This window comes from Lycium ferocissimum, chromosome 10 (genome assembly GCF_029784015.1).
Source record: "Lycium ferocissimum isolate CSIRO_LF1 chromosome 10, AGI_CSIRO_Lferr_CH_V1, whole genome shotgun sequence".
Classification (NCBI taxonomy): Eukaryota; Viridiplantae; Streptophyta; class Magnoliopsida; order Solanales; family Solanaceae; genus Lycium; species Lycium ferocissimum.
The window spans coordinates 36,602,387-36,623,127 of record NC_081351.1 but is presented as its reverse complement, the minus strand read 5'-3'; the positions used below and the strand labels follow the sequence as shown (position 1 = coordinate 36,623,127).

General features: G+C 32.5%; 2 protein-coding genes across 3 annotated transcripts; both read left to right on the top strand.

Annotated features, from left to right (window-relative positions):
* The first annotated feature begins 7,440 nt into the window (after nt 1-7,440).
* Nucleotides 7,441-11,767, top strand: LOC132033693 (alcohol dehydrogenase-like 1). Its single transcript, XM_059423742.1, is given in 11 exon segments — nt 7,441-7,665; nt 7,758-7,897; nt 7,971-8,017; nt 8,854-8,896; nt 8,898-9,180; nt 9,640-9,722; nt 10,132-10,207; nt 10,348-10,412; nt 10,500-10,595; nt 11,132-11,293; nt 11,486-11,767. Coding segments are annotated over 11 exon segments (1,164 nt in total). The 5' UTR covers nt 7,441-7,613; the 3' UTR covers nt 11,603-11,767.
* A 1,427-nt stretch (nt 11,768-13,194) lies between these two features.
* On the top strand, nt 13,195-18,386 carry LOC132033692 (alcohol dehydrogenase-like 1). Of its 2 annotated transcripts, XM_059423739.1 has the most exons (10): nt 13,195-13,392; nt 13,503-13,642; nt 13,723-13,769; nt 14,352-14,677; nt 15,461-15,543; nt 15,772-15,847; nt 15,963-16,027; nt 16,146-16,241; nt 17,179-17,343; nt 18,127-18,386. In XM_059423739.1, the coding sequence occupies exons 1-10, from the start codon at nt 13,341-13,343 to the stop codon at nt 18,241-18,243; spliced, it is 1,167 nt and encodes a 388-aa protein (XP_059279722.1). In that variant the 5' UTR covers nt 13,195-13,340; the 3' UTR covers nt 18,244-18,386. The 2 variants fall into 2 exon arrangements, with proteins under 2 accessions (XP_059279722.1, XP_059279723.1); XM_059423740.1 differs by lacking the exons at nt 13,195-13,392; nt 13,503-13,642; nt 13,723-13,769 and adding an exon at nt 13,878-14,217.
* The last annotated feature ends 2,355 nt before the right edge of the window (nt 18,387-20,741 follow it).

Sequence of the window (20,741 nt, the reverse complement as noted above, 5' to 3'; positions counted from 1 at the left end):
TATACGTTTAGTAGTTGCTTATATACTAAAGTTAACAATTCATAATAACTTTCGATAACTTATTATAATAATTAGTACTTAGAAACATGTACATGCAATATTTTATATAGTATTAATGTCTTTTTCCTTTTCAGTTTTTCATTATTAGGATTCTGCATGTTCCTTTTCTATTTATTTCAAGATAAAAGAATTAGAAAACTGCACTTCCCTTTGTTTTATTTTCTGGTGCTTTTTGGTATATTTGAATATTTTTATTCTTGAGAATGACTGTGATATATGTCATTCATGAAATTGAAGGTTTTATACTTTTAATGGATAAAAAGTATTAAAAGAGATTAATTTTTATTTTTATATTTTTATATTTTTATTCTTGAGAAGCAATGTTTGGTTATTGAAAAAGAGATTAATTGATATTGAGAAAAAAATTATATCTGAGAACAAATATTATGATCGGAGAATATAAAGAAGATAAAATAAATAGAAAGTAAAAGTCTTCTCTAATCATTCATTGGGGTTTTTTGAAATTTGCACATAATAATGTCAAATACTTTATATTTATAATTCAGGCCAATTTATAAAACGTGCACATATACTACCAGAAGTTAAACTTTGGATGTATTTTTAATCAACTTTTTAAGCTTTTACATGAGTTTTAAGTATTTTTAGTTTTCATATTCAAATATTACAAAATATTATTTCATGAGTTTAATGGGATTTATTAATGCCGGCGAAGCGTGGGCATTTCCCTAGTTACTCTACTAATAGTCGATGAGGATAATTATCTCTAAACTACCAATAAGAGTTCTCAACTGATCTATAACAAAGCTTTACACACATATGAATTTAGGGGTGTACATGGATCGGATTGGATCGGGTTTTTTAAAGACCAAACCAAACCAATTGCATCGGGTTTTTAAATCTATAAATCAAACCAAACTAACAAAAGTCGGGTTTTTCAACCTCGGGTTTTCTCGGTTTTTTTGGGTTGCTCGGATTTTTTGGGGTTTTTTGGGTAAAGTCTTCATACAAAATATATAACTTATATATCAAATATTTCTTTAGTCCTAGTAAGATACGACTATCTAATTAAGATATTTACTAAGAAAATAACACAAAACGTGAGATGAGAAATGAAATTATACTAAAATATTCAACGAAAAAAATTAATAAATTGCATAAAATAAAATGATCATAATCTAAAAGTACTAAGTCAGGCTACAATAAATACGGCTAATTTATAAGGCATGTGAAAATGATCATAATCTAAAAGTACTAAGTCATGTTAAAATAAGTACGGCTAATAAGTATTAATTACATGACTAGATATTAAAGAAAAAAAAAATTTAAGAAAAAAATAAAATTAAGTTATGTATTTTCACTTTCTAAACTAATATAAAACTAAAGAATAGATATCAACATTATTGTCATTCCAGTATTAGATATGAATTACTTTTGTTAGCATTAATATTGATTTGATTTTTGTTGAGTTTTATTTGAGTTACTAATATCATTGGGCTATAAAATTTATTGGACCATTCAAAATTCTAATTCCAAACTTGAAATAATATGTTAAAAGATAAAAAAAAAACTATGAAAAAGTTAAAGAAACATTTATAAATTACATTATAAATAAATATTTTTATGTATAAAAAATGTTTGATATTTTATAAATGTAATGTCGGGTTGGTTTGATTCGGTTTGACTTTTTTTAGTTAAACCAAACCAAACCAATAGTGTTCGGGTTTTTCTTTTTAAAACCAAACCAAGTTAAACCATATCACTAATCGTATTTTTTTCTCAGTTTGGTTCGGATTATAGGTTTGATGCGGTTTGTCGATTTGCTTTGTACACCCCTACATATGATAAAGTTTGGGTTGAGACTTAATTGAGAGTGGATTTCAGAGGCCTCTATCAACCCAAAATTAGCCCAGCAATGTAAGTGAACTGGGCCTCTACATTTCCCATTGATGGGCTTTCAGTGCAGATCTCTACTTCATTCCTTTGGTCCATTATTTCGTTGAGCGAGCATGCAATGCCTCCTTAAAAGATCAAGGAAATAGGTGAATATATTTACAATTTGAATAGAAGAAAATAATCTTATAAAATTATTTTATGTGTTCATATCTATTACATATACAAGTTAAAATCTTTTATGAAAAAAGACAAAAAAACTAAAAATGAGTTTGTAAAGGGCTTACAACCAATTGACAAACTGACTTGAATACGCTTGTGCAAGACCTAAAAAGTGGAATAGGCGAATAACCCAGCATGTAGCGTGGTTAAATGGTTAAGTATTTGATGATCCAAAAGTAAAATGGGTCTTTCCATTTTTTTTCTCTTAGGGTGTGTTCGGTATGGAGGAAAACATTTTCCGGAAATTCACTTATTTTCCGCTACCAAAACGAACATGAGAAAATAAGTAGAAATTTACTTATTTTTTAAAAACACATTTTTCAGGAAAACATTTTCCTCCATACTGAACACACCCTTAGTTTTCCAGCTTTTCGTAAGGGTGAAGTTTATAGGATGTTGGTCTTCGCAATATGATGTTTAGTACGAAAATGACACCTTTCTATTATTTATAAGTGTGGAAGAGGGACCAATACAACATTGACTGCTTGTATCAAAAGCTTTATAAATTGTACACGCAATGAATGCTTGTACCAAAAGCTATATAACTTGTACACTTTAACCAACTACTTTTTTATCCCACGTGGACATATGTCATAGTACTTAATATTTATTCCCTTCTCATGTATAGACGTATGCACTTCAATTTTAATTCTCCAATACATTTATTTCCTCCGTGCAATTTTACTTGTTCACTTTTGACTTTTCACTTCTTTGAATATTTATTCTTTTCTCGTATAGACGTATGCAATTCAATTTTAATTCTCCTACACAAATTTATTTCGTCCGTGCACTTTTACTTGTTCACTTTTGACTTTTCACATTCTTTAGGAATTAGTAAATCCCATGTGGACATATGTCGTAGTACTGAATATTTATTCTCTTCTCATGCATACACGCATGCACTTCAATTTTAATTCTCCAACACATATTTATTTCCTCCGTGCACTTTTACTTGTTCACTGTTGACTTTTCACGTTCTTGCTGAATATTTATTCTCTTCTCATGCATACACGTATGCACTTCAATTTTAATTCTCCGACGCATATTTATTTTCTCTGGGCACTTTTACTTGTTCACTCTTGACTTTTCACATTCTTTAAGAATCAATATATATTATAAAGCTAGGCATAGACAATCCTATGTGGCACCTCTCTATGGCCTCCATTGGCATTTATCTTTTTTCTCAATTTTTTGACCTTTTCCTTTTCATTCTCTATTTTAATAAATAAAATAAAATATTAAAGGTTTCATCCCTCACCCATAATAAAGACTCACTCACCATTTAATGGCATTATTTTTTCCATCACTTCCCCTATAATTATTGTCATTACTTTGTATTAAATTTATTATGAGTAAAAGCAATGAACCTTCCCTCATTCTACTCATTCAATTCAATTAAATTCAATTTTAAGGATATATATATATATATATATATATATATATATATATATATATATATATATATATATTTTAAAACTAGGTATAGACAAGGTGATGTGGTTCCTCCTCTTTGGCCAAGAATTCTATTCATGTTACTCTCACATTTTTGACTTTTTCCCTTCTTCTTTTTTTAATTTACATCTATGTTAAGGAAATTAAAAATCACGTTATTGTGAAGAGCTGTAACTACCGGTTTTGTTCATTTATCATGCAACAATCATTGTTGACTGCTTCTTTCCTACCTCTAGCGTTACTTTTTTTATGCCTGTTTGTATTCCATACTTGAGGGTGTTTCTAAATAAATTTGGTCATTATTGGACAACGTAAATATTTTCTGAATACACTTTTCAGTCACATATTCTCAATGCCTGATCAAACCATTCATTTCAATAAACCATCTTTCGAGAAGCCTGCAAAATTCGAGAGGCTGGTGGATTCAACGGGTCTTAGTCATGTATATATCTTAGGGGAATTCGGTCATTGGGATGAATAGGGGATTTGAAAAAAGTGTACAAAAATTTTATGATTGCTTTTGATGCCAGTCAGCCAAAGGCATTTCTCCAATTGGTGAGAATGTTCTTTATCAACGCCATCTTTAGAATTATGTTGAAAGATTAAGCTGAAAGATGAGGCAAAGATCCAGGCGTATCTCGCAAATTTTAAACATCTTTGATTTTGTGAACTCTTGGTTTATACTCTATAAGTTCTTTTTTTTGGTCATGGCTCTATAAGGTGATTTTTCTTCTAATAGTACATATACCGAGTTAACATTCTACTATTTGTTTTTGTTTTGTTGTTAATAATTTTTATCTTTTCTATATTAAATAAATAAATTTTAGAAAAAAGACATGTTCAACTGCACGAAGCGCGCTCAAGTTAACTAGTTAATAAATAAAGTACTCCCTCCGTCCCATATTACTTAGCCACATTACTTGACTTTTTACGTTCTTTAAGAATTAATAAATGAAATACTCCCTTTGTCCCATATTACTTGGTCACATTACTATACTTGACTTTCACACTCTTTAAGAATTAATTAATGAAGTACTCCCTTCATCCCATATAACTTGGCTACATTACTAAAAATATATGTCTATTTTTCTATTCTATATTTTTCTTATTATATATAAACGCCCAAGGTGGACGAACACAGCAACAATAAGTTGTACAAAAAGCAACTAAAATTGTACTCTAAGCAGGGACTAACATGTGTACATTTCAGAAGTTGAACATTAATTCTACCTTTTGTGTGTTTACTTTTTAAGTCCCCACGAGTCCATAGTGTCTTAATTTTCCTTTCATTTCTTTCATTTGGTATATACTCCCTCTGTCTCAATTTAAGTATCTACGTTTGACTGGACACGGAGTTTAAGAAATAAAGATACACTTTCAAATTTTGTGATTCTAAATTAAAAATGTGTATAATATAATAAAATATCCTCTGAATCTTATGATTATAAACTTGACATGTAGGATATTTGAATTGTCAACTTACTAAATATAAAAAGAGGCGGACATAACCAAAATAAGACAATTTTTTTTTATTTAACAACAAACGCCCAAGGTGGACGAACACAGCAACAATAAATTGTACAAAAAGTAACTGAAATTGTACTCTAAGCCGGGACTGACATCTGCACATTTCAGAAGTTTAACATTAATACTACCTCTACTGTGTTTACTTTTTAAGTCCTCACGTGTCCACAATGTCTCAATTGTCCTTTCATTTCCTTCATTTGCCATATACGCCCTCTGTCTCAATTTTAGTATCTACATTTGACTAGACATGGAGTTTAAGAAATAAAGATAGACTTTTGAATCTTGTAGTTCTAAATTAAAAATGCGTATAATATAATAAAATATCCTTTGAATCTTGTGATTATAAACTTGACATGTAGGATATTTCAATTGTCAATGTACTACATATAAAAAGGCGGACGTAGCAAAATAAGACAAATTTTAACAACAATTGAGAAACTAACTGGGAAAAATAAGAGGAAAAGAAAAAAAAAATGGAGACTAACTAAGGAGAATCGCAATATCCTTTGTAAAATTTATAATAAAAAAATTGAAGAACTACATTATATTGGGCCTGCATCGCGCGGGATAGTTGGTAGTTTTAATACAAGAGACTGAGAGAGGTCAACCACATGAAAGGGAAACAAAGCCTTCCTATGCTTTCAAAATCATATATTCCTATGCTATTCTTCTTTAAACCTCTAGACAACAGATCGTATATCTCTAAGAAGATTCATTAAAAGGAGGGGTCTATTTAAAGGATTTCATATGATCATCTATTGTTTTCATACTCATTGTCTTCTCTAAGAGAAATGAAATTCATGGGTTAATCTACCATGGATAGGGTACTACAGGACTTATTAATATAGGGCTATATGGGTAGAGCTAAATATAAGATATAAATTTTTTAGATTTTCGGATATCTGAAAGTCCGAAGACCAAATCCGATGTCTAATCCAAAATTTAGAAAATTTTAAAATAAAATTTGAGATCCAATCCATTATTCAAAATTCCAAACCAGATATCTAAAAATTTCTGATTTAGATTCGGATTTTGGGTTAGTCCTAACTATGTGCCTACTTTTAATGATAACCTCAAATTTTAACCTAACACAAACGTAGGACTAATAGTAAGCTCAAATTTCAAGCTAACCACTACATCACACGATGTGGTCCAAAGCTCAATGTTTTGCTTGTTTAGGAAAATTATTCTTCCTTTGGCGATGATTAGAAATTCTCACCGAATTATTGAGAGCACATGTGTCACCTGATTGATATTATTACTGTATATTATTATAGTCACTCACATGTATGGACCTTCCAAAAAGCAGCCTTTCATTATCAGTTGTCTTACTTTTAAAATTCCCACCACCAAATCCCAACCTTGTCAAGTCAATCGACCAACTCCACCCCTTCGTATCACCGGAGAGAGGAGACCATTCAAACATAAAATTCTTTCGCATTTTTTTTGTTAATTACGGAAAAAAGTACTCTCACCCGTTTCATTTTACATGAACGTATCACTACTTGAAAAGTCAGACAATATTTTCTTTAATCACAATTTTTTCAAACTATTTATAAATATTGTTTAATTACTAACTATGTTAACGTATATATAATACTTTCATGTATTCTCAAGTAATTTTATTTTAAAAAGTTGAAGGATTTATGTCCAAATTTATACAAAAGAATTAGTACGTGTTATGTCCGTCATGCTTTGAGCCTTTCCACAAGGGATCGTATTAGGGAAAGAAACAGAAGGAAATGACGGATTGTCTAAGACTTTTTAAGGAGACAAATTATTGTCATCCCACCCATCCATGTGAGACTATTAACACTCGGAACCCCTTAACACTCCCTCACGCCTAGGCCGTGCAAGTAAAGAATAGACGAAATGAGAATTTTGGTAGGCCGGCCCTAACTCAAAGCTGACTCAATAATTGAAGATTATCATACAAGGAGACGAATTGCCGTCCGCTCAGTGGCAGAGCCACAGTGTCTAAGACGGGTTCGGCCTAACCCACAACCTTATGTTCGCACCTTGTATTTGCCTTAAGAAATTTATGTAATATGTATAAATTAATAATTTAGAACTAAGTTACCTAAAGGGTTTGAATTCGGAACCCACAAACCTCAAATTCTAGCTCCGCCTCTGCATCCACTCTCACTTATGTGGGATTACGTACCAACCTAATTAAAGCTGATGAAATTTAAAAAAAAAAAACATATTTTTCTATGAATAATGTCATCCCAATTAAATTCAGGCTAAGTAAAAGGAGTTTAGTACCCAAAAAAAATAAAAATTGATTCTATAATTACTTAGAGTTGCTTTGTGAATACGGGGGACAAGAACTGTCACACATTGTAAATCCCACGGAATAACAGAACAGTGAAACTCACACTAACTTCCAAGAATCTGCTTTCTTTGTATTATCAACAAGAACCTTGTCTTCTTGGTACAAAGGACTGCTAACTTATTTAATGAAAGAACTTCGATTAGGAGAAGAACACTACTGATCAATCATGGGGTCAAATTCTGCATCACAGACAGCAGGAAAACCCATTAGATGCAAAGGTTTTCTCTTATCACAACATTTTTGCTTCCTAATTTATCTGTTTGTTGTCATAAGTTGTCATAAGTTAATTGTCTGTTGTTCGATTAAACAGCTGCAGTGTGCAGAAAAGCAGGGGAACCTCTGATCATAGAAGAAATCGAAGTGGCCCCGCCCAGCTCTTGGGAAGTTCGGATCAAGATTCTTTGTACTTCCCTCTGTCATTCTGATGTTACTTTCTGGAAATTATCTGCTGTAAGTTCACCAAACTTCTTTAGTTAATCTCTATGTTCTTCATGCGTGATTGTTAGTTAATTTCCTCGTGCAGGGACCAGCTTCTGCTTTTCCCAGAATTCTTGGTCATGAAGCAGCTGGGTAATTTACTTACTCTATCAACAGTATATAGCTTTTGCTTCCATAGTTTCTTTTACTTCATTTTTTCTCATAGTAAGTAATATTGGGAAGGTAGGGGCAGATGTGTATATATATTCTCCTTAAGTCTTTTAGCCGAACTATATTGCGGCTGGAAAGAAAGACGATCTAACCTTCTCTGGTGTCTATGAAAGCAATCTGAATATCCCTGTTGACCTTTCCTCGTAGAAAGAATCTTTGTTTTTTGTTCACCCCTCCTCCCAGGAGCTTCCCTTTTTGCTTCCTTGGTGACTCGAGCATACAACCTTCGGGTTGGAGGTGGAGGGTGCTTATCATCTGAGCAACCCCTCTTGTCATTTAACGAGTGAAAACAAGTAAATCTTACTAAGAAAGATGCTTTGTTGAGTAAGGCCGGGTTTCAAGCCCAAACCCCTCGTTTTGGTTTTGCGCGCTTTAGCGCATCTTTTTCATATCTATACATGTAACTGCTAAGTATCCCTGTTGACCTTCTTTTGTAGATAATCTTTAATGAGTGGAAACAAATAACCTTACTAAGGCAGCTGCTTGTTGAGTAAGGCTGGCATTCGAGCTCAAGCACCTTATATATGTTAAATTCAGAATTCATAATTTTGAAAGTATAATGTGTTCCGTGCTAAAAATCTTAAAAGTCGAACTCATTAATCAGCTCAAAATTCTGAATCCACCTCTGCTCCATAAGAATTTCCACTTAATTACTCCCAAGGTGACTAGAGAAAACAAAGCAAAAAAAGCGTTTCACATTCTATTTACCTTTTCCTGAGATTCATGCACATCATAAGGCTAATTTCTTCTTGGTATAGTGTGGTGGAGAGTGTAGGGGAAAATGTGGAGGAAGTGAAAGAAGGGGGACATAGTGATACCAGTATTTCAAAGGAACTGTGGAGAATGCAGAGATTGCAAGTGCCAAAAGGGGAATATTTGTTCTAAATTCCTGCAGGATTTTTATTGTGGGATGCCAAGGGATGGAAGCAGCAGGTTCAAGGATAAAAATGGAGAAAAATTGCACCATACACTGAGTGTGTCCAGCTTTTCTGAGTATACAGTTGTGGATGTCACACATGTAGTGAAGATGAGTCCAGATTTTCCCATTGATAAGGCTTCTCTACTTGCTTGTGGAGTTTCTACAGGTCAGTTGCTTCTGTATGTTTTTCTCATTTTATCCCATGATTCTCTCAGCTTGTCTAAAAGGTACTTATAAAACGTTCATTTTTTAGAAACTGCTATTGCCAGCCACCAAAAACTTTAGTGTCGCCATTGAGGTACTTCAAGTGTTGCATTTGGTCAACCAAAGACAATGTTTTTTTTTTTTTTTCTTCCGTATATGGTGTAGCATTTACCTCCTAAAAAGTGTTGTTTTAATACAAAAGTTAAGCTTGTTTAGGCCACCTCTGAAAAATGTTGCCTTAAGGCGAAAAATATGACCTTTGATGAAATGTCACACTTCTAATAGCTTAGGCTACACTTTTGCTGCGTGCATGGTTGAAGGTCTAATATGTTATAGTTCAAATTCATTTAATTTATCATTGTTGATATAAAATATCCCAAAATTTTTTAGTGATAGTAAAATATATCCTTCTCATTAGCAGGATTGGGAGCTGCATGGAAGGTTGCAGAAGTTGAAGAAGGTTCAACTGTGGCGATATTTGGACTAGGAGCCGTGGGACTAGCGGTAACTCCATTTACTTCTTAAAAAATCACACTGTAGGCCGTGTATAAGATTAAAATCACTTTTTTATATGCATGTAATAAATGTTGACTTTTCTCAGACTTATTTGTGTGTTACTCTTTTATATTATGAATTTTCTTAGTAGAATTCTTGATTACGCACTATTTTTGGTGGGTCCTTGTAAAAAGGAAAGGAAGGCAATGATATTTACAGAGTAGTTTTTGATTCTCTTCATCCCTAAGACAGGCACCCAAAATAAACGTGTAGCACATGAAAGTTGTCCTTCACCTTATTATAAACATTTCTTTTCACAGAATATTTAAACCATATATATTCCTCGAATTTTGAAGTAATTTATAATTGATTCTTGTTTGGTTCCCGAGCTCTCAAAGTACTACTAATAATTTAACAGGTAGCACAAGGAGCTAAGTTACGCGGAGCTTCAAAAATAATAGGTGTCGATTTAAATTCAACAAAATTTGAAATTGGTACGTACGCGTTGCATTCTTAATTATACGTGTACCTAACCAGCCTTTCCCGAAATAAACAAAATATATATATATATATATATATATATATATATTATTACTGAATAATGGGTTTGAACTTTCAAATGTATGATGACTAGGGAAGAAGTTTGGACTAACAGATTTTATCAACCCTACAACCTGTGGTGAGAAATCAACAAACCAGGTTTGTTTAATTTATGGGATTTTTTCCAACTCCAGTAGAGACAAAGGAAAATTACGAATTAATTAATTAGCTGAAGTTATCTCACAGGTAATAAAAGAGATGAGTGATGGTGGAGCTGACTACTGCTTTGAGTGTATTGGATTGGCATCCCTGATGCAAGAGGCTTTTAGTAGTTGTCGCAAGGTAATCTTTTTACTTTTGAATAATAACTATATATAGTCTCAAACAAGCTGAAGTCGACTATATCAATCTTCACTAGTCATGTTTCTTCTTTTAAATTTATCTCAGGCTAATATTATACAAAATGTAAATAAAATGATCGTAATTGTAATTTATGCAATTTTCGAATTTATAATAGACAAGTTCTGACAATAAAGTAATTAATGATTTAAGAATTATGGGGATGTCCCTTCTAAAAATATGTTCAAAAAGAAAGTAAATGTTTGAAACTTTTGATAACCTACATCATTTTATTTTGTTTGTGTAGAAGCTACATGCGTCAAAAGGTAGCTACCTTTACACTATGGTCTAGTTATATTAGTAAAAGTAAAATAATGTTGGTAATTTATTATCAAGAGTATATTTACCCAAACATATTTTAGAAAGTTCATGTTTTCCTATCCTGTTATGTCTATAAGGACATTAATTAAATGATCATGAGTTCTACAACGATATATATTGTAAACTTTTATTTTCCTAACGTGTTGATAATCGTATAGGGTACTGGAAAGACTGTAATACTTGGAATAGAGATGCACGGCACACCGTTAAGCATTAACCCTTATGAGTTGACGGCTGGAAAAACTATCATAGGATCCATGTTTGGAGGTGTCAAAGCTAAAGTTGACATTCCCATTTTTGCTACTCAATATCTGAATAATGTAAGTTTATTTCCTTGTGCTTGTTGTTTAATTACTTTTTCAATTCAATGTATCTAACTTTAATCATTGTGAATATTATAATATAAAATGGTCTAATGAACCTACCATATAATCCCAAAAAGAAAAATGGGTTGATATATATATATACATATAAGTAGGCGTCTGATATTTTTCTTTTTGGATATTGGGCAGGAGTTGAACTTGGACGGATTCATAACACATGAAGTTAACTTTGAGGATATTAACAAAGCATTTGACTTACTTGAAGCAGGCAAAACGCTACGTTGTATCATTTGGATGGACAAATAATCCTGCTTTCATCTTTCTTTTCTGTTTGCGCTTTGAGATAATAAATGTTGTATTTATTGCTATCATTTTTTGTAATTAAAAAAACAAAAAACAAAAAAAGGGAGCGAAATACTTGTATGCATTTCTTTTCGTTTCATAGATTTGAATCCGGAAAAAAGTTAGTTGGGATGATTAGAACACGACTTATATTCTAGTTCTGTGGAGTATTTCTTTATTGGATAGTGGTATGTATTTCTTTATTGGATAGTGGTATTCTTTAGAGAGAACTTATTCTGAATTCTGAATTAGAAGAACTTGACTGATTGTGAGGATTTCGGATCATAATCTCCAACTACCAATAAGAGTTCTCAACTGACTACGTTTATGAACAATAAAATATATTTTGGGTTTGTTTAGAGATAACACATCCATTGATAGCGATTAGAATTAATTAACAATGCGTCACATGATTAATGGAGTATTACTGTATTTTATAAAGTCAATTTTGAATTATTATAGGCTCTTCATTTTAAAATTTCCACGAATGACGAACACGAATCTCAAACTTTTTCACGCCAATAGACGAACTCCACCCCTTCATCTGACAAGAGACAATCAAAATACATATATATATATTTTGACACTTTATTTTTAGTTACTTGCAAGAAAAAATGTAATACGAGAAGAAAAATTATAAAATAAAGCTAATCAGAAAATAAGCGGAATGTCTAAAAAAATTCCTAAACATTGCACGAATTATTCGTTGCATCTTTAAACAATTCCTAGTTACCTTCCTAGACTTGGCTATGCTATAGCTGTTACCCTCCTTGGATGATCATGACTTAGCACGTATACTATGTATACGATTAAAAAAAATATTCATCTGAAAACTTATTGTTTTATTTTTCTCCACTCTCATCATGCCCCTAAAGAAAAGTATATCTACTCTCTTAACACTCTCTTTGACACATTAGTGTCTACAGAATAACAACTATTGAATAGCCAAGTTCAGAAGGGTAAGTAAGACCACAAATAATTTAAGGATGCAACTAATCTATACAAAATTTAGGAGAATTTTTAGGTATTCTTCAGAAAATAGAAGCATCCTTTGAACGATTAAAGTTTTTATTTCAGAAGCATATGAAATGAAAGATTTGAACATTTTTTCTATGAATAATTCTTACAAAATGATCGAGGGTGCGTGTGCCCACATGATTGATAAAACTATTTTATTGTGGTCAATCACATGCACCTCCGCCAAGGTTGCCTCACACTCAGCTGTTTGATTTTTCTATAAAGATACTTCCTTTTATATAATTTCCACGACCAAACTTCAAATATTTTACGTCAATTGACCAACACTACCCTTCGACTGGCTACTCGAGACAATCGAAATAGATAGTACAAGAGTATTTGTTTTCACTGCTTATTGTTAATTACCTTTGAACGGTAAGAGTTTTTACAAAACCTTATGGAATGAAAGATTTAATAGTATCTTTTCTATGAAACAATAACGCCATCCCCAACTAAGGTAAGTAAATGGGTTTAGCGCACAAAACATAAAGAAAATTCTATAACTACTAAAAACTATGGTTTAATTTAACAAGTTGGTAGCATACCTAAAACTCCCTAAGTTTGACATGACTAATTAATAGCAACTCTAAATTATTTGTAGTCTTAATTAATCTCTGAACTTGGCAGCTACTTATCCAGTTTTCTTATTTATTGAAGAAGTTGGATTAGAGAAGACCGCAAAGTCATGAGTTCAAATTCTGCATCACAGACAGCAGGAAAACCCATAAGATGCCAAGGTTTTTTCTTTCTCAACATTAATTTCTCTTTAAATTTCTCATAACAATTTGAATACCTAATTAATCTGTAATTACTATCGTCTAATTGTATGTTTTCTTTAAGTAAACAGCTGCAGTGTGCAGAAAAGCAGGGGAACCTCTGATCATTGAAGAAATCGAGGTTGCCCCTCCGAGTTCTTGGGAGGTTCGGATCAAGATTCTTTGCACTTCCCTCTGTCAATCTGATCTTAGTTTCTGGAAATTATCAGCTGTAAGTTAACCAAATTAATTTTTAACTAGACTAATAAATATCTATGTTCTTCATAAGTTACTGTTAATTAATATCCTCAGGGACCAGCTTCTGCTTTCCCCAGAATTCTTGGTCATGAAGCAGCTGGGTAATTTACTTACTCTATCAACAAATAGCTATTGCTTCCATTTTCTTTTCGTCATCTTTTTGGATTATTAGGCATGAGGTTTTCTTCCTTTTTCTTAATCCACTTCAAGGCATGCCACAGCCCACATGTAGCCAAAATGACTTGAATTTCCAACTATAGTTACATCATGTTCGTGTGTCCAAATATTCTTTAACTGCTATAGTGAAATATAATACTATAACTTAGCTATTGTAGTGAAACATTATTATACATGGCAACTTAAAGAGATCTGACTATATCCTCCTCTCAATTGTGTACCCAATCCCTTCATTCCTTTAAAATATAAATATCTAACTTATAACACTAATTGGTAATTCTTTTTATATATTATCAGCGTATTATAGTACTACATGGTAACAAGTAATCTACTCTACTATATAGAGGTTACTGGTCTCATTTTTTATGGAAGGTATACCTAGATATAGTTACTTTTAATTGTATGAAAAAATCATGATATCGCACGAAAAAGAGTTTCATATTCTATTTATTTTTTCCTATGGTTCATGCATATGAGATTAATTATTTCTTTTTCATATGATTTAGTGTTGTGGAGAGTGTAGGGGAAAATGTAGAGGAAGTGAAAGAAGGGGACATAGTGATACCAGTGTTTAAAAGGAACTGTGGAGAATGCAGATATTGCAAGTGCCCAAAGGGGAATGCTTGTTCTAAATTTTCAGTTGATTATCCCTGTGGGATGCCAAGGGATGGAAGCAGCAGGTTTAAGGACAAAAATGGAGAAAAATTGCACCATACACTCAGGGTCTCCAGCTTCTCTGAGTATACAGTTGTTGATGTCACACATGTTGTGAGGATGTCTCCAGATTTTCCCATTGATAAAGCTTCTCTACTTTCTTGTGGGGTTTCTACAGGTTTGTTTCACTTAAATTTTTTTGAATTATCCAATACTGTCCAGTTTAATTGTTCGACTCTTCAAAACTGTTGATGCATGTGTGTGTTGGATCTTTCTAAAATAGTGCATTTTTGGCGGACCCAACACGGGTGCGGTAATATTTTTAGAGAATACAAAGAATGTAAATGTTCGGTACTCCACGGACCCGGCTAATCTAAATTCGGATTGTATAGGGTCCATTAAGGAAAAAGCTCTTATTACAAAGAACTTTTCTCGATCGAGCCCGAGATATTCATAGATCGATATCATCCATCCCACCACATCAATGAGTATTTTTTTTATCCCATGATTCTGTTAAATCGTCTAAAAAGTGTAAAAAAAATCATCATGTAATTAAATACTCCCTATTCTCAACCCAAACAACTTAATTCTCTTACGAGGAGTTTCAAATGTATTATGTCTTCATCAGCTTAAATTGAAAATATCACTATTTATTGTACTGTCGTGTAATTTTTAACTAGATATTTCAGAAATGAAGTAATGCATCCCCTGTTTAAGATTGAAAATTTTGGTTGAATTGACTGTTGAAACTTGAAAGTTAATACAAAATAAAGGTAAACCCTGGAAGGTGTAGATTTTCTAATTCATAAGTATTTAATATTCAACATGATTTATCGCTGTTTCTTTTCAGTGATTTAAGTGTTATTCGTAAAATGTCTTAAGTCTTGACAAACAATGTGCATGAAATTATATATATACAAATTTCATAAATTAAAATCAGCATTTCGTAATTTGTTAGCAGGATTGGGAGCGGCATGGAAAGCTGCAGAAGTTGAGGAAGGTTCAACCGTGGCAATATTTGGTCTCGGAGCTGTGGGACTAGCGGTAACTCTGAATAATTTGATAAACATCTCTACTTGTTCGGTTTTACACTCGGGGCCCCCTATTCCACAAAGTCTCAACCAGACACCTGAACTCGGTTAAGATAGGAGTTTTAAACGCCTCTGACACTCTACATGTTGTTGATCACTCAAATAACTATCTGTGTAATTTCAATACTTATTAGGTCCGAGCTAGCTACTTGTTTTCTCAAACTATAATACTATGTAACAGGTTGCAGAAGGAGCAAGGTTACGTGGAGCTTCAAAAATAATAGGTGTCGATTTAAATCCAGAAAAATTTGAAATTGGTACGTATTATTACTTAAACAACCATACTTAATCTCACATAAAAATACTAAAATAAAAAATAAAAGAAGAGGATATTTTTACTGAAAAGTGGATATCAAATGTATGTATGACTAGGGAAGAAGTTTGGACTTACAGATTTTATTAACCCTACAACCTGTGGTGAGAAATCAACTAGCCAGGTTTGTTTACTTTTTGTTTTTCCTTATTTGTGCCTCCATTTATGGCTTTTTGTTTTCAACTTCAGTACAGATAATTAAAAAGAATTAATTTGTATTATTCAATAATTAATTGTCACAGGTAATAAAAGAGATGACTGATGATGGAGCTGACTACTGTTTTGAGTGTATTGGATTGACGTCCTTAATGCAAGAGGCTTTTAGTAGTTGTCGCAAGGTACATATGTCTTTCAGTAGGATATTTTCTCAATCATTTAACTTTTTGAACTATAAATAATTGTATTTTATGCACTTTTCAAACTTATAAAATACAACTTTCGAAGATGAAGTAATAAGTGCCTAGAATCATAATTAATGAGGATGAACCCTTTTTTAAAAGTTGTTAAAAAGGTAGCTTAAATGTGAAATTTTGAAACTTGTGATAATCTAAATCACGTTAATTTTTCCAGAAGATCCACACGTCAAAACTAGCTATTCGTACTCTATAATTTAGATATACTAAAATCTAGTCTGAAAAAGTCACGTTTGTTTATAAGTTTATTCTATACTGCTTATTGTAGCCAATTAGCCAAACTAACACTCAACAGTTTGCTCCTCTTCCATTGGATCCTAATCCACCAAATAAATGACAATAACAAGGAATATGACGTTCCAATAAAGAAGAAAGAAAAAAAAGTATTGGAATAAAATACTGATCAAAATCAGCAAACTCAAAGGTTCATAAATTTGAAGACGAAATAATAAAAATATCACGGTTTCGAGTGTATCCTCCAGCAATAATGACTAAACTTTCATGTCCGAAATTTAAAAGAATAGATTTTACTCCCTCCTTTCACTTTTACTTGTCCACTTTTTACTTAGCACAACCTTCAAAAATAATAAATGAAGTGCAGAATTTACCAATCTACTCATATTAATTGGTGCATACTTTTATTAGATTTGGAAAATGATTTGAAGTGAGTAATTAATAATATGGTAAAATGGAGAAAAAAACTATCTTGTCTTGATATACTAAAAGTGACAAGTAAAAGTGTTTTTTTTTTTTAAAATCTTTGGACAAGTAAAAGTAAACAGAGAGAGTAATTAAATGATTAATTATTGAACGATTTTAGAATATATTTTTTTGTGTCCTCCAAATATGTTGTCAATTGTAGGAAAATGGAAAGACTATAATACTTGGGGTTGATATACATGGCGCACCGTTAAGCATTAACCCTCGTGAGCTGGTGGTGTCTGGAAAAACTATCATAGGATCCCTGTTTGGAGGTGTCAAAGCTAAAGTTGACATACCCATCTTTGCTACTAAATATTTGAATAATGTAAGTTTCCTTGTGATTATTGTTTTGTAATTACTTTTTCAATTACATGTATCTAACTTTAATCATTGTGAATATTAATATTATATACCCCTGTCAAAAAAATCTAATGAACCTACCATATAATCCCAAAAAGAAAAAAGTCAAAAACTATGGGTGACTTTGGTAGGAAGGAAAATATTTTTCACGGGAGATATTTTCTGAAAAATAAGTGATTTTCTTATTTATTTATTCATTGATGTTGATAAGTAAATTGAAATTTATTTTGGTATTTGTCAAACCTGCTTTTGAAAACACTTCTCTTGAGCTGAGGGTCTATCGAAAACAACCTCTCTACCTCACACAAGGAGTGTTAAGATTTGTGTACACCACACCCTCTCCACACTCCATTTGTGAGATCACATTGAGTAAATAAACACTAGGACGGGTGGAGGGGGTGAGTGATGGGGATAAGAGCGGGGGTGCAGGGAGTAGGGTACGTGTCAGGGTTGGGAACAGGGAGAGGGTAGCGGGTGAGGGGAGAGGAGGGGGGGGGGGGGGGGGGGGGCACAATCCATTAAATGTCATGCACTTATGGGGTCGGGACTTGTTTTCTCTACTTTCACCACGAAAGTCATCTTCTTGATTTTTAATAAATTTATTTTCTGAAAGAAAAAAAAAATTTAGTCAACCAACCAAACATGAAAAATTGAAAGGAAATTGTTTTATTCCATACGGAATACACCCTATGGTATGATTTATACCAAATACTTGTATATGATGTTTTTCTTTTCTAATCTTGGACAGGAATTGAACTTGGACGGATTCATAACGCATGAAGTTAACTTTCAGGATATTAACAAAGCATTTGACTTACTTCAAGCAAGGAAATCGCTGCGTTGTATCATTTGGATGGATAAATGATCCTGTTTTTATATATTTTTTCTCTTTACTGCAATGTAAAATAATGTATGCATGCGATATTCTACGGTCCAACTACTGAATATTGGTACAAAATTATGTGAAATTCCTTTCCTGGTTTATGAAGATTCAATACTTAAACGATAGTCATTTGCTTTCTAATACGATGTCAATGTTATGAATAACAACATCACTCAATAAAATAAGGCGCTGAAGATAGATAGTTGCAAATTTGTAATATTTGTTTCCTATTTTTATGGAACATAGTACTAGTTTAACTTCATTTTTGTAAGCCAATCGTAATTAATTACGCTAGTGATGAACTGAATGAGCCTTGCGACAACACAAGATACAATCTTAGAAGTATGAATTACGAAGACTTCAAGAAGGGGCGAGTGTTCAGATAGCTGTTTCGAGGTTCGCAAGACAGTCAAAATTTACAGAATATTTAATTTTTGGTCGCTTAAATTAAATTCAACTTCAGACCTATAGAACTGAAGTTACAAACTTCATACATATGACATGAGTATGAAGTTGGCATATTGTTATGCAGTTCGAACTTCAGATATTCTAGTCTGAAATTAGGCTTAGTTATCTGCAACCTCCTGTATATCTAAAATTTGAACTACCAAGCCTAACCTCCAACCTCATTACAGAATATTTAATTTTTAGTCGCTTAAATTAAATTCAACTTGAGACTATGGATTTGAAGTTACAAACTTCATACATACGACATGAGTATGAAGTTGGCATATTGTTATGCAGTTCGAACTTCAGATAATCTAGTATGAAATTAGGCTTAGCTGTCTCCAACCTCCTGTATATCTAAAATTTGAACTACCAAAGCCTAACCTCAGACCTAAAATAAATTATCCCAGGTCCAAAATGCATAAGTTTAGCATTCCAAACTGGGTTGAAGGTGATTCCAAAAGAAGAAGGATAAACGAAAAAGGAGGAGGAGTGCAGGTATAACGTTTATCTATACTGATTACAAGTTAATCATTTTTTTGAAAATAGAAACAACTTATATAGCATATGTAAAATCGATTAGTTCAATTCCTATCTTCAATTATTGAAGAATGGGCTAATTGGGCACAGTCCATACCGGCCTGGAAGCCCATCTTAACGAAATTGCGTGAGGCAACGATAAAGGGTTTTCCACACAAATCTATTTGGGAGCGGTCTTTAATTTTTGGTCCTCAAATTTGTGATCTTTAATTTTTAGAGGAATTTTCACAAATGACTATACTTTGGGATTTTTTTTTTAGGCATAGCTATATTTTTGTTAATTACATTTTGTAGCTACAGTAACTTGTATTCAATTCGGCTGTATTCCGTTATATTCAATTCCGTTGTATTCATTCGTAGCTACTTTTACATTGTATTTAACTTATTGAATTATTGTACTCAAACAACATAAATGCAAAAAAAATACTGGGATATTCAGTTGTATTCAAATTCATTGTATTCATTTCTATACAAAAAAATCTCCTTCGGAATATAGTAAAAAAATACATAAAGAAACATTATATTTTACAGTAAAAAAATAATGAATACACTCAGATCTGAGATATAAAATATAAAATACACTCAGATTTGAGATACAAGAAATAAAACACATTGAGATCTAAGATTCAAGAAATAAAATATGCTTAGCTCTGAGAAAAATTCTATCGATTGGCCGTGGATTCCGGTCATAGGAGACGACGGTGGTGGAGGAGAGAAGCCAACGATGTATCCAGTTAAATCTGATTCGATTTCAAAGGAGAAGCCAACGATGGAGCTCTGTTTTAGTGGTGGGGCTCTCTTTTAATGATGGTTATGAGAAATACACTCAAAATCGCTTCGAAATTGGGACAGATCTTATTCGATTTGAAGGAGAAGCCAATGATGGAGCTCCATTTTAATAGCGGAATATAGGTGGTCTGATGCGTGCTTCCGGGTGGTATTGAGGTGGAGATAAAGAGAGGACAGTGAGGAGAAGACATGGGTGCGCTGTTTTTACTCTTCAGCATTTTTGGAGCGACATAAACTAAAATACGGCGGCATAGGTAGCGTTTAGCTTCGACATATGTATCATAACATCCCACAAATTATGTCGGACAAGGCATAATTTTCAACATTCAACATAATCTGAAGGAAAAAAAAATTAAGTTTAGATTTCGCTTGGCGTAGTGAGCATTTAGCTTCAGCCTATATATCATCACATGTACACTAGTTATGCCAAAAAAGACAAAACTTTCAACACTAAACATAACCTGAAAAATACTACACAACTTATGTCGCATAGCTTCATTCCTATAGAATTTTTGCTGAGTGAGATAAAAGTATAGTTTCCGAAGATGAAAATATTACAGAACTTATGTCAAGTAAATGATATCCAAATATTTTCATTAAATAACCACTAGGGTCCAAAATTAAATAGGCCAATCCGTGCAAAAATATGAAGGATAAACCCAAACCCGAGTCCATTGATAGATAATCCAACGATAACAACACAG